The sequence below is a fragment of the Lactuca serriola genome, chromosome 4 (genome assembly GCF_051521515.1).
Source record: "Lactuca serriola cultivar US96UC23 chromosome 4, Lser_US96UC23_V15, whole genome shotgun sequence".
Classification (NCBI taxonomy): Eukaryota; Viridiplantae; Streptophyta; class Magnoliopsida; order Asterales; family Asteraceae; genus Lactuca; species Lactuca serriola.
In genome coordinates this window covers 165,086,808-165,100,906 of record NC_136411.1, presented here as the reverse complement: position 1 = coordinate 165,100,906, position 14,099 = coordinate 165,086,808, and the positions used below count along the sequence as shown (strand labels likewise).

At 34.5% G+C, this 14,099-nt stretch overlaps 1 protein-coding gene across 1 annotated transcript; it reads right to left on the bottom strand.

Moving 5' to 3' along the window:
- Positions 1-1,942: 1,942 nt before the first annotated feature.
- Positions 1,943-13,398, bottom strand: LOC145098977 (uncharacterized). The gene is made up of 2 exons (XM_079036567.1): positions 13,284-13,398; positions 1,943-2,457 (listed from the first exon to the last, which is right to left on the bottom strand). The coding sequence occupies exons 1-2, from the start codon at positions 13,396-13,398 to the stop codon at positions 1,943-1,945; spliced, it is 630 nt and encodes a 209-aa protein (XP_078892693.1).
- Between the last annotated feature and the right edge of the window lie 701 nt (positions 13,399-14,099).

Below are 14,099 nucleotides of genomic sequence, written 5' to 3'. Positions count from 1 at the left end.
AAAACTCATTCATTATTTAATAATCAACAATATTTACATTTGTAACTTTAATTAATTATAAACACTCAAGAAAAAATAAAATAAAATTACCGAACAGATCAATCATTATGCAATACATCCCACGTAAAAACAATTGGTCAATATTTCCTCACCTTCCGCTTTGTATTTATAATAATATACATATAAAAATATTAAATTTGTACATTATATGATAAAAGTACTCTCTCTATCATAAAAAATAGAATTTGAAATTGACGCTAAAGGGCCATTGTAATAAATGTGAATCTAAATATGAGATATGTTAATAAGTTTTTATTTGATTTTTTAATAATAATACACTTTCATTAAATTATAATTTTATGCCATAAATTTATTGTTTTCTTTATATTAAATCAAATAAAAATCACATTTTTCACATACGTTTCTAGTATAAAAGATATGAAGTATGGACACGACACAGAGTTGAGGAGTTAACAACTTAACACTGAATTTGAACTTTGAAGAGTTCTAAATGCTTTGACCAGCCGAGGTTTGACTACTCCCTTCAAAGTCTATACGATGGACCACCTAGTTACATTTTCCTACACTAAGTTGCATAAAAACTCCCTCCATTTCTTCCATTTGCTGTTTTATATCAAACGATTGTGTATTTTTGACCCTTCAGTTCAAAACTCAACATATTTCGAAAATAAGCCCACCATTTTCTCAACTTTTTATATGATGCATTTTAAATATGGTCTGTATCATGCCCATAACCATATGATGGTTTTCATACTTATCTTTGACTTCTTTTTGTAATTTGTATAGGAAAAATGAGTTATATGAATAATAAAGTATAGAATTATATAAAAACTACTATTAAACTTATTTATATACAAGTATTATATAGAGTAAATTACACGAATGGTCCCTATAGATTAGGGTAATTTGCACGTTTGGTCCCTAACTTATCTTTTTAACTCGGAAGGTTCCTACTGTTTGTTTTTGTTACACGCCCGGTACATGTCTTACCTAAAAAGACTATTTTGTCATTGGTTTTTTAATTTATTTAAATATAACACACCCCCAACATCATCCTCCTCATCTTATCTTACCTACCCAACCAATTTTCCCTATTTAAATAGTAATAGTTTTTAGGCAAGACAAGGGCCAAACGTGTAACAAAAACAAACAGTAGCGACAAAGCGTATAATATAAACAAATAGTAGTGACCTTCCGAGTTAAAAAAATAAATTAGGGACCGAACGCGCAAATTACCCCAAACCATAAGGACCATCATGTGTAATTTTCTCTACTATATAACTTTTATACATATGTAAATAGACATTTTAATATATAAATAGGTATTTTCATATTTCAAAAGCATAGTTTGACCATGTAGTTTTACATTATTACATTTAAATTTATAAATAGTTAACTCCTCAATTATTCAAATTATGATGGCTTTATAATACATGAGTAAATTAATAGTCTAATTTCGGCTAAAATAATGAATAATTGAGTATTTATGTATGTATGTATTTATATATTTACATATAATAACTTCGGCATGACCAGTTTTGATGATTCAAATGACGAGGCGGATACAAAAAAACCCTTAGGACTTAACGTGTAACGAATTAAATTACATAAACTAATTTTTTATTAAAATAACGATAAACTTTATAGCAATAAACATAGCATCATAGTTTTTTAATGAGTAATTATATATCCTAACAGCTAACCGGCGATCTGTGAAACTCTCCTAACATTCTTGATTGCAAATTGATTGATCAACTCTTTCTAGTCTATACTCTCTAAGATTTCGTTCTCGATAGATATTATCGCCAAACCACTAAGTCTATCTTGGGTCATTGTGGAGCGTAAGTAAGATTTCACAAACTTCAATTTCGAAAAACTCATTTCTGCAGATGCGACCGTTACTAGAATAGTCAACAATATTTTATATTGCATTTGGGAAATAATCAAGTTCTTTCAAAAACTTCAAAACATCTATAGGGTTGTTAAATTCATTGGTTTCCATTGTCTCAAATAATTTTAACTCCGTATAAAGTTCCTCGGCATCAATATCCGATCTTTCTTCAAACCCGAGTGCTTTTTCAAGACGATAACAATACGACTTAAGATCTTTATCTTCAATTCCCCTCAAATTATGTGGAAATAAAAAACCAAATACTTTTTCATACTCTTTTAATTGTTCAAATCTTGTCTCAAGAGAATAAATAGCTTGATCAACAATGTATAAGAAATAATTGACTCTATAATTCTCTTCAGGTGTAAATGAAACTTCATCGCCAATTGAACTCTCATCAAACTTTTTTTTCCTTTCATTCAAACGCTTTTCTGGAAATATTGGATCAATACCCATCTCTATAGCAATCTCCTTAGCTTCAACAATCGCTTTGGAAAAACTAGTTTCTCTATAATCTTTGAAATACCCAATCAATTTGTTTATTTCTGTAATAGCATTATCCATATGCATATCTTTTTATTGTAACTGTTGGATTAGGTGTCCAAACCAATAACTATAATCGGTATGTACTTGACCCGAGAGTAGCATAGTCATTTTGGGTTGCCTTCACTAGAACAATATGATAGGACGGATATTTGAGAAATAGGTTATTTATAATTTATTAATATATTACAAGTATAATATATTAATACGAAATCATGTTATTTCATTAGTAGTGATCAAGAATTAATTTAGTGATCAAAAGAGACTAATTAAATTAACGGGGACTAGGTATGTAAATAAATGATATATATATATATATATATATATATATATATATATATATATATATATATATATATATATATATGGTTGGGCTATTGATCCATGATAGACTAAGTTTATGTAAGTATCGATGATGAGTTAGCCCACATGAGATACGGATCATAACTCAAGTGTATCGATTAGGGTTTACCCATAACTCTTGGATTCTTACACCATATATATGACTCCCCTTAGCCTAAAATTGGACACACTAGTTATCTTAGAGATACTGTAGCCGATTTTAGTGCATTGGAACCTCTCTCTCAAGTTATCCAAATTGTTGGTGGTATTTGTGACTTATTAGAGGCATCACATTTGAGGTGCTAAGTTCTTAAAGGCCAGAGAAAACAACCTACAAGAAGCAGTAAACAATCTAACTAGTTTTATGATTCAATTATCAATTCGTGTATGCTATTTTAGGCTCCATGCTTTAGAAAACAATTTTGCATGTATAACTATAGTAAACATAGATCCAAAGCATTAGGGTTGTATGTGCACCTTAAGGTTGTTATAATGCTCAAAACACTTTAGTGGTATCAGAGCCTAGGATTGTTTTTTGTTATATTGTGCATTGCTATATCTTTAAAGCTAAAGAAAACTGAAAACTGGATTTTGACAGATTGGACTCGCCGAGTCCATGTATAAACTCATAAGTTATGGAAATGAAGAGTTTTGAAGAGTTTCAAAACTTGCCCTCAAGTTTTGGTATTTGTATAGTCTCATTAATGAAACATTTAATACCAAAACCTAGTATTTTAAAAGTTAAAATTCAACCGTTATACTATTATTATATCAAAAGTTAATACTTAAATATGTATATGTATAAGACAAGTCAGTTTTAGCATTAGTAGGCCTCATTCACGAAGCCGGTCTATAAGGTGGGTATAAGGTTACTGCCTATCAAATGGTGATTTAACGGGTGTTCGCTCGCACCCACTGCTTCCTTGACTAGTGGAGGGTCGTTATCCGAACAGGTAGGATAGGACATTAATTCCCGTTAAAAGTAGAATGATAATTATAAAGTAACTAAATGTTTTATTAAATTCCCAATCTTAGTTACTTTAGGAAAAATGTGAAAATGATGCTATTCCATGAAATTGGACTTTGCACATTGCCAAGTCATGAATGGAGCATGTATGGTTAACCGACACATTAACATGGACTAGTAAGGGTGGCAAAGGGTAGCTTGATGTTTGTCATAGATCAATGGAGCGTGTGTGGTTAACCAACACATTGATTAGGTGATAAATGACATCGAGTGTACTAAACACATTTGCATGGTTATTCACACCTTGCTTGGGATCCTCGGTATCCCAATCACAAACTTGAAGGGAATAATCGAGATTTAAACATTCCATTGAAAAGTTCAATGAATCTCAAAGGAATCTAGGAATTTCAATTCATTTAAAACCTAATAATCAATTTCGTTTTTTCATGGTGGAAATTGGTAAATCATCATTTACCTACCTTCGAATATTTTGCAATTGGATTATGACATCCCTCTTCTGAATTGTGAAATATTGTGTTGGGTCCTAGCCTTAATATTTCATTTGGGTGTTATAGTAAGGATTCTTATCTAATCTAAACTTTGTCTTTTTTTTTTTCAGATGTCTACCCCTAATGCTTCTGGCTCAAACCCTTCTGGATCTTTCTCCCTCATGAACTTGTGTGGGAGAGTCATATTTGATGGTTCGAATTTCAATGATTGGATTCGAAATGTTAGGATGTTTACTCATTATGAGGAAAATGAATATGTCCTCGATAAAGAGCTAAAAGAGATTGATGAGTCCACCGCTACTCCTGAGGAGATCGTTGAATATAGGACTTATGAGAAGGATGCCACAAAGGTGTCTTGTATCATGTTGGCAACTATGTCGGCTGAACTCCAAAAGTCCTATGAGGACTACTACCCTTTCGGGATGCACCAAGACTTAATGGAAAGATACAGTCAAAGTGCTCATCGGGAAAGGTATGAAATTATTGCCTCCATGATTACAACAAAGATGAAGGATGGAGAGTCCATGACTACCCACTTTCAGAAAATACAAAGGCTTGTGGACCGCTTGCTTAAATTGAATGTTAATTTCGATGAAGAGTTGGACATAGGTATCATTCTACATTCTTTACCTCCTTGTTATGATCAGTTCCGTATGACCTATCATATGAATAAGGATGAGGTCACTCTTAGCAAGCTTCAAAGCCTTTTGAGAATTGCTAAAAGTAGTCTAAAAGGAAAATTTGTTTCATCTACTCCTACTCCTAGTCCTGTTGCCCCAGTCCTGGCAATTGGATATGGTAAAGGGAAAAAGAGGAAGCCTCCTTGTAAGAGTCACAAAGGAAAGTCTCATGATGGATCCTCTTCTAGTGGGACCAAAGCTGGTTCTGCTAATCCCTCTACCAATCCGAAAGAAACAGAGTGTTCTATTGTCATCATAAAGGGCACTGGAAGCGAAGCTGCCCCAAATACTTGTAGGATGTTACAGATGGAAAGGTTTGTAGTGATTATAGAACATGGTTTGGCATGCGGAATTAAATATTACACAATGAACATGGTGATTTGGGTGGTCAAGAGATGTATTGAATATGTATGGTGTTAAAAAAAGGAAAATAGATCTACATCTACATAAATAACACACACTTACACACTCACTTTTACATCTCTCAAGCACACCTCTACAAGTGGTATGAACCCACCTTATATAGAGTTGTTTACATGTCTCTCTCTCACTCTCTATCTCATGAGTCAAAAGGCTAATACACCACAAGCAAGTGGGTTTTAAAAAAGTCAAATATTTACAAAGTCAATCATGAATAACTTTGTACCCCAAAATTCTCCCCCTCAAAGTTAGGAATGAATGACCCACTTCAATTCTTCCAAAATCGAGCAACTACGCGATCCGAGCCTCAAGGGTGACATATGTCAAAACAAACTTCAATCTTCAATTCTTCCATGATTCTTCAATTTGAACACTAGGATGTGAAACCATACAAACCGAGCATCAACGAATGATTACGAGCTTCTCAAACTCCAAATTAATCACCAAAAAGTTGAGCATAAAAAACACACCCCAAAAATCTTCAATAAAACCAAACCCATTTCGAACCAAAATCACTTCCGAACTTCCAATTGCATCATTTCGTAAGCTTAAAAAGTTCAAGGTCACTTCGATATTCAAATCCGCATAATATGAAAAATTCAAGTTCGAATTTCCATATAAATTTCTCCCCCTTTTTATAATCGAAATTTGATTATAAAACCTTCAAGGAAAGAGAACGTGCTCTATTCGAAATTTTTCGTGTCTAAACTCCCCCCTTAACATGTGGCATAAACTTTGTGCTTCAATTCGGAAAACCCAAAAAATATTCAATTTTTAGCTTCGTTCACGGACCGCCTTTGACAAAATTTCTCAAAAATGGGTAGAAATTGTCAATTTCAAAATTCAGCATTGACCCGGTGCGTCCAAAACAGCCAAAAATGAAAAACTCTCCCATTTTCCAAATTTGGGTAGAAAGCGTCCATTTGCATAAACTGCAGGGGCCTGAAATGCATTTTCTTCAAATTCTCAGCCAAAACAGTCCTTTTTCGAATTTGGGCACTTGCTGCCAAACTGTCGAAATTTCAGGGGCTGATTTCGAAACTTCTGCACTTTTATTCAAAACATATGAAATGTTGTTCGAGTTGAAAAAGATGTTAAACTAACGAAACTTTAAGGACAAACTTAGGGTTTCTTCTTTCCCAATCTCGTTTCAACATACGAAACTTTTTTTCTCTACCCTTCGTATGAAATTTCATCACCCTTCGTACGAAATCATCAGCCCATTTTCTCTCTCCCCTTCGTTCAATCAGAGCACCAAAACCATCCATTTTAATGAAAACGAAGGCATTCGAAGCCTCTGAATCCCGTCTGAATCATTCACCCACTGAATCAATATTTCGTTTACACAGTTCTTCTCATATCATCTTTCTAATTCGTTAATAAAACCTGCAAACATTCATCTTTTGGTTTAAGAACCCAACATCACGAAATCAATATCATCAATTTCCAGTGACCATAATTGTACAAATTCGACATCCTGATGTCGATTCCCAAAATCACAAACTTCCGATTACAAACGAACCCAGTTAACAAAGAAAATCATCAATTAAAAAATTTGATAACTGCCTTTTGACTTCATCGTTAACTGCCTTTTTCTAATCCATCAATTCCAACTTTCATTCTTAGAGTTCTTCCCAAACCAAAATGTTCACTCATTTTCAAAACAATTAAATACAATGAGGATCACAGATACCCAAACCATTGAACAACCATTAAACATCCAATCGATCCTCAATACTTGACTCCAAATCAATCCTTCGAATATGTTCATCATCTTGATCATTCGACAATTAATCCTTCGTAATCAGAATATGCGAACCCCTAAATCAGTCATCACACAAGATTGATTCCTTCCAAAAATAAATTCCGTTACTGAATCATACGAACCCATCGACATCATAGCTTTCGTTATCAAGAACAGGATCCATCCAACTTCAAAATTAAATACCAAATTGAACTTGATTTCGACACACACAGCCTCAAAACATTTGTATCTATCGATTTCATCATACGATTCACCGATTCATCTCTTGAATTCCAACTTTTTCACAGTTTGACTTTTTAAAGTCAAAGAACCATAAACACAAAATTGACGATTCTAAGGTCCAATTTCAGATCAATAAGGGTTTAACCAACTATTCTTCATCACAATCATGTGTTCTTTGAATAAGTTTACCAAAATCAAGAACCAATTTGATGATTTCTTCACTAGAACTTGTATAAAATCGAGTTCATCATATTCCAAATCATAAGAAATCAAAACTCATTTTCAGATAAGCATCCAACATCGATCGAAGAAAGAAAAAAATAGAGAACGAGATGAAGAACTCAAGAACAATCGATTACGAACAGATGCATATGAAGTCGATGGTACAACAAATAGATGCATGTGATGTAACTAGCAATGACTTTAATGAATCACACACTTCAAACTAATTTGCACTCAAACAATTTTATCGGATTGAAACATTTTGGGTTTAACGATTGATGAACAGTTAACAGTGAATCTTTTGGGCTCAAAACAATGATTCTTGGAATATAACAAATTCAATATGATTTTGGGCTAGATTTGATTCAAACAAACAAATATGAGATTAGATCGGACCTTGATCAACAAAAGAATTATTGAATCATAACAAATGGGTTTTTCAAGAAAAATTTGATCCAACGAGTCAAACAATCCCAAATTAAAAATGCAACGCACGAATTCAATGAAATTAAGAGAGATCATAGAGAGAGACTCACCAAAATTGCTCCAATTGTGACAAATGTTGCCAAACCGATAATCGTTCTTCAAAAATCCTTGTTGATCTTTGAAGAACCGCTTTGATACCAATTTTAGTGACTATAGAACATGGTTTGACATGCGGAATTAAAGATTGCACAATGAATATGGTGATTTGGGTGTTCAAGAGATGTATTGAATATGTATGGTGTTGCAAAAAGGGACATAGATCTACATCTACGTTAATAACACACATTTACACACTCACTTTTACATCTCTTAAGCACACTTCTACAAGTAGTATGAACCCACCTTATATAGAGGTGTTTACATGTCTCTCTCTCATTCTCTATCTCATGAGTCAAAAGGCTAATACACCACATGTAAGTGGGTTTTAGAAAAGTCAAACATTTACAAAGTCAATCATGAATAACTTTGTACCCCAATAAGGTTAGGCCCACCCATACATGTATTTATACTATTCTATCTAATAACTCATCACATTCTTGTTCTTGGGTCCTTGATACAGGTTGTGCTTTCCACATTTGTTCTAATTTGCAAGGACTAAAAAGAAGCAGGGATGTGGAGCATGGGAATATGAACTTGATCATATGGAATAGGAAAATGTCGCCTGTCACCAAGATTGGAGTTTATTCTTTATTGCTTAGTAGTGGGTTAGAATTAGATTTGAATACTTGTTGCTACTCGCCTGATATAGCGATAAACATTATTTCCTTTCATGGTATGTACAAACAAGGTTTTAGATTTTCATTTGATAATGAAACTGGTTCTATTAATGATTTTTATAATGGTTTATTTTATTTTAAAACATTGCCTTATAATGGTGTATATGAAACTGTGATGGTTGTAGACAAGTTAGGAAATAATGTGTTGCACATCGATTCATCCAATAGTTTAGACAAGGCATGCATGTGGCATTGTTGTCTTGGACTTGTCAACAAGAAGTGCATAGGCCAAATCCAAAAGGCTGGTGTGTTGGAGTCATTCGACTTATGGTCAGATGACACTTGCGAATCATGTTTGCTTGGAAAGATAACCAAGTCACCCTTCACTAGTACTTGTGAAAGGGGTGAGGGTTTGTTGGATCTCATACACACCGATGTGCGTGGACCCATCAGAACCACCACAAGGGATGCTAACTGCTTCTATGTGACTTCTACTAATGATTACATCAAATATGGTTGTATCTAATTAATCAAGCATAAGTCAGAAACCTTTGAAAAGTTCAAATAGTTTAAACAAGAAGTGGAGAATTAGTTGGGCAAGAAGATAAAGATGCTCTGATCTAATCGAGGTGGTGAGTATCTTAGTGTCGAGTTCCTAGACTATCTTAAGGAATGTGGAATTATTTCACAATTGACGCCATCCAGGACACCACAGCTTAATGGTGTGGCTGAGAGGCGCAATCAAACCTTGTTGGACATGGTTCGTTCCATGATGAGATGAGCTTTGTTACCTATCTCATTATGGGGGTATGCCTTAGAGACTGTAACATATATCCTTAATCTAGTCCCAACTAAGAAGGTTACCATAACACCTCACGAGATATGGACATGGAAGGTTCCATCGTTAGCACAAATCAAGGTTTGGGGTTGTGAGGCTTTCGTGAGACGCGAGACTCATGATAAGCTCGAACCTCGTAGTGAGCGTTGTATTTTCATCGGCTATCCACAAAAGTCCTTTGGATGTCACTTCTATAGACCGAGTGACAATGTTGTCTTCGTTGCGAGGAGAGGAGTCTTTCATGACAGAGAACTCATGCCAAGAGGACAGTAGGAGGCAAATTGACCTTGAAGAGCTTCAAGAGTTGAGTGATGAAGGAGCCTCAAACACTAGCGACCAATGTGACGAGGAAACTCCTATTGAACCAATTGACGAGTCTGTACCTCTGAGGCGTTCTAGTAGTAAATATGGATGAACCCAACAACTACAAGGAAGCCATGGCTGGCCCCGATTCTACAAAGTGGAAAGAGGCTATGTATAGCGAGATTCAGTCTATGTATAACAATCAAGTTTGGAACTTGGTTGACAATATATCGGGTCGGAAGACAGTCGAGTGCAAATGGATATTCAAGAAGAAAACTGACATAGATAGGAAAGTACACACATATAAGGCACGACTGATTATGATGAGACCTTCTCACCAGTAGCGAAGATTAAATCTATAAGTGTTATGCTAGCCAAAGTTGCATTTCATGACTATGAAATATGGACAATGGATGTCAAAACCGCTTTGCTTAATGGAAAGTTGGCTGAAGATGTTAACATGAGTCAGCCAGAGGGTTTTTTCAAAGCAAAGTACCCTAATAGAGTGCATAAGCTTAAGAAATCCATTATGGATCGAGTTTGGATTTTCGAGAAGCGAGGATGAGTCCTATGTATATGTCAAAGTTAGTGGGTGTATAGTTAGCTTTCTAGTGTTGTATGTGGATGACATACTTCTCATAGGAAATGACATCCCAACCTTGTAGGAGGTTAATTCGTGGCTTAGGAAGTGATTTGCTATGAAGGACCTTGGAGAAGCAGCTTACATCCCAAGGATAAGGATATTGAGAAACATGAGTAAAAGACGAATTGGCCTTAGTCAGAGTACTTACTTGGACAAGGTGTTGAAAAGGTTCAACATGGAAAATTCCAAGAAAGGTGACATACCCATTCAAAGCAATACCAAACTGAGTAAGACTCAAAGTCCGAGTACAGAGGCTGAGATAGTAGAGATGACTCGAGTGCCATATGCTTCTGTGGTTGGATCGATCATGTATGCTATGACTTGTACTCACCTTGATGTGGCCTTTGCTTGAGCATGGTCAACAAATATCAAGGGAATCCTAGTAAAGCTCACTGGACTGCAGTTAAGATCATTCTCAAGTACCTACGGAGGACTAAGGATTGGATCCTTACCATCGGTAGGAGTGATGACTTAAGAGTAACAGGGTATAGTGACGCCAGCTTTTAGACCGATAGAGATAATTTCCGATCTCAGTCAGGATGGGTTTTTACCCTGAATTGAGGAGCAATAACTTCGAAAAGTTCCAAATAGGAGACTATAGCTTATTCAATGTGAATCAGAGTACATAGCACCAAGCGAAGCGTCAAAGGAGGCGATATGGATGAAGAACTTCATCAGAGACCTTGGAGTTGTACCAGCTGTAAAGGAGCCTACGGAGATTTTATGTGACAATGAGGGTGCGGTCGCCATAAAAAAGGAACCAAGGAATCATGGCAGATCCATGTACATCAACAGAAAATATCAATTTATTAGACATTGTGTGGAAGAAGGACTCCTCGTGGTAAAAAGGGTACCGTCAGATAAGAACCCAACAGATCCCCTCACGAAGGGACTGAGTAGGGTTAAGCACTTGCAGCATGCGACGAGCATTGGGATGAAGGACGATATTAGTTTCAATGATTAGATAGCTGTTTAGAAACTTGTAATAGACAAAATGTAATTGACATTTGATGATTAAATAAAAGGTGTTTTATTTATAAGTAAAGTTACTATCTTGTTCCAATTGTTTACTATTGTTTCATTTTGCATGTTTTGACTTCCAGAATAATAAGATTATTCAAACTATCCACAATCGATCATACTTTGGAAGTAGTTATTGAGGCAAGACTGTCATGAATTTGGCTTGTAGATTGTCTGAAGTGCTTATACATAGCAAAAGATTTATGCAACATTCATGAGTGCTCATAAGTTCTGAGTATTGGATTAAACCGACACTCACATGAATCACCTCATGGAATTTATCACGAGTGATTGTGAGATGATAATATCATATAAGTCTTCAAACCAAGATATATGAGTTGTTGACTATGAGTTGGTTGTACATCGATAGTGTGAAATTGAATCAGTAACTTGGTGTTATAAAACACATTGTTGTGTATGATTTAATAAATAGTTAGTACAAGCATATAATGTCGAAGTTTATTTGTTCCTTTTAATTATTTGAGGATTAAAAGCAATATATTGGGCCCCTCAATGATTATGTCTTGACTTATGTGTCGGGCCCGGTCAGGACTCAATTGATGTGTTCAATTAAGTTCTATGTCAATCAAATCGGAAATCGGGAAACAAACTATTGCATAATAAAGATGACATTGTTCCATGTATTTGTTCTATTGATATCTTGAGGAGCAGAGGATTATATAATCCCTTATCTAAAGGATGCGTCAGAGTTCGACAACGGCTTTTAAGAGCTATAATTACTAGTCGATTTTTAAGTCGTACTTGTAGTTATAGTTATTAGACTAATCCAAGTGGGAGACTATCGGATTAAGTGTCTAAGCCCATAGCTATAATTGGTATGTACTTGACCCGAGAGTAGCATGGTCCTTTTGGGTTGCCATCACCAGAACAATCTGATAGGATGGATATTTGAGAAAAAGGATATTTATTATTTATTAATATATTACAAGTATAATATATTAATATGAAATCATGTGATTTAGTTAGTATTGATAAAGAATTAATTTGGAATTAATTTAGTGATTAAAAGAGACTAATTAAAATAACAGGGACTAATTATGTAAATCAATGATATATATATATATATATATATATATATATATATATATATATATATATATATATATGTATATGGTCGGACTATTGATCCATGATGGGATAAGTTTATGTAAGTATCCATGTAGAGTTAGCCCACATGAGATATGGATCATAACCCAAGTGTATAGATTAGGGTTTACCCATGACTCTTGGATTCTTACACTATATATATGGCACCCCTTAGCCTAAAATTGGACACACTAGTTATCTTAGAGATACTATAGCCGATTTTAGTTCATTGGAACCTCTCTCTCAAGTCATCCAAATTGTTGGTGGTGTTTGTGACTTAGTAGAGGCATCACATTTGAGGTGCTAAGTTCTTAAAGGCCAAATACAACACGCTACAACAATAGGTAAACAATCTAACTAGTTTTATGATTCAATTATCAAATCGTGTATGCTAGTTTAGGCTTCGTGCTTTGGAAAACAATATTTCATGTATAACTAGAGAAAACATAGATCCAAGACATTAGGATTGTATGTGCACCTTAAGGTTGTTATAGTGCTCAAAATCCTTCAGTAAATTCTTACTCACAATATTCACATGGTTTAGTACTTCATACCAAATAACAATTGATAGCAAAAATTCAAACTCACCAAGTTCTTTTTCTGCTAGTGAAGTCGATTCACTTGCAATTGCAACATCATTATCTTTTTCTCTAACTTGAAGTAAAGCTTCTCGTACATCCACAAGTTGCAATTTAATAGCCATTATCTTTCAAAATTTCCCACCTCTTATAAGAATTTGCAAAGATAGTATAAATACGTTGGATCAATCCAAAAAATTTCTTTCCTTTAACACACTTGTTATCCATATGATACAATGTTATATGAAGAGAGTGGAAACCACAAGGAGTGTCAAATGCTCTAGGATTTATATCTAAAAATCTCTTTTACACTCGGTGTTTTCCGTTCATATTTTCCCCATTATCATAGCCTTGACCATACATATCATCAATTTGAAGACCAAGAGACTTTAACTCCTCAAGTGTACTATCAAATAATCATTTTCCAGAATTATCAAGGACTCCTCGATAGTAACAAAATTATATGATAACCTTAAATACCCCACTATTATAGTCATTTGTTCTTGGTGACTTCAATTGGGAATAGAATCAAGTTTGATTGAGTAGTACTTTGCTTCCTTTATATTATTGATAAGTTCTTTTTTAATTTCTTCAGCTATCAAATATATTTGATTGTTTTGGATTAGGTGGCCAAGATAATGCACACGAAGCCCTTCACTTGTGACCCGTCGCACATGCTCTTTGATAACCGGGTCAAACTCTTCCAACATTTCAATAACACATAAAATTTTCCATTTCCTTTTACATACAATTAAAAAAAATGAGAAGTCTAATCAGTCATCATAATTAACAAAATGGTTTTTGGTGGAACTGGAACAAAAAATAC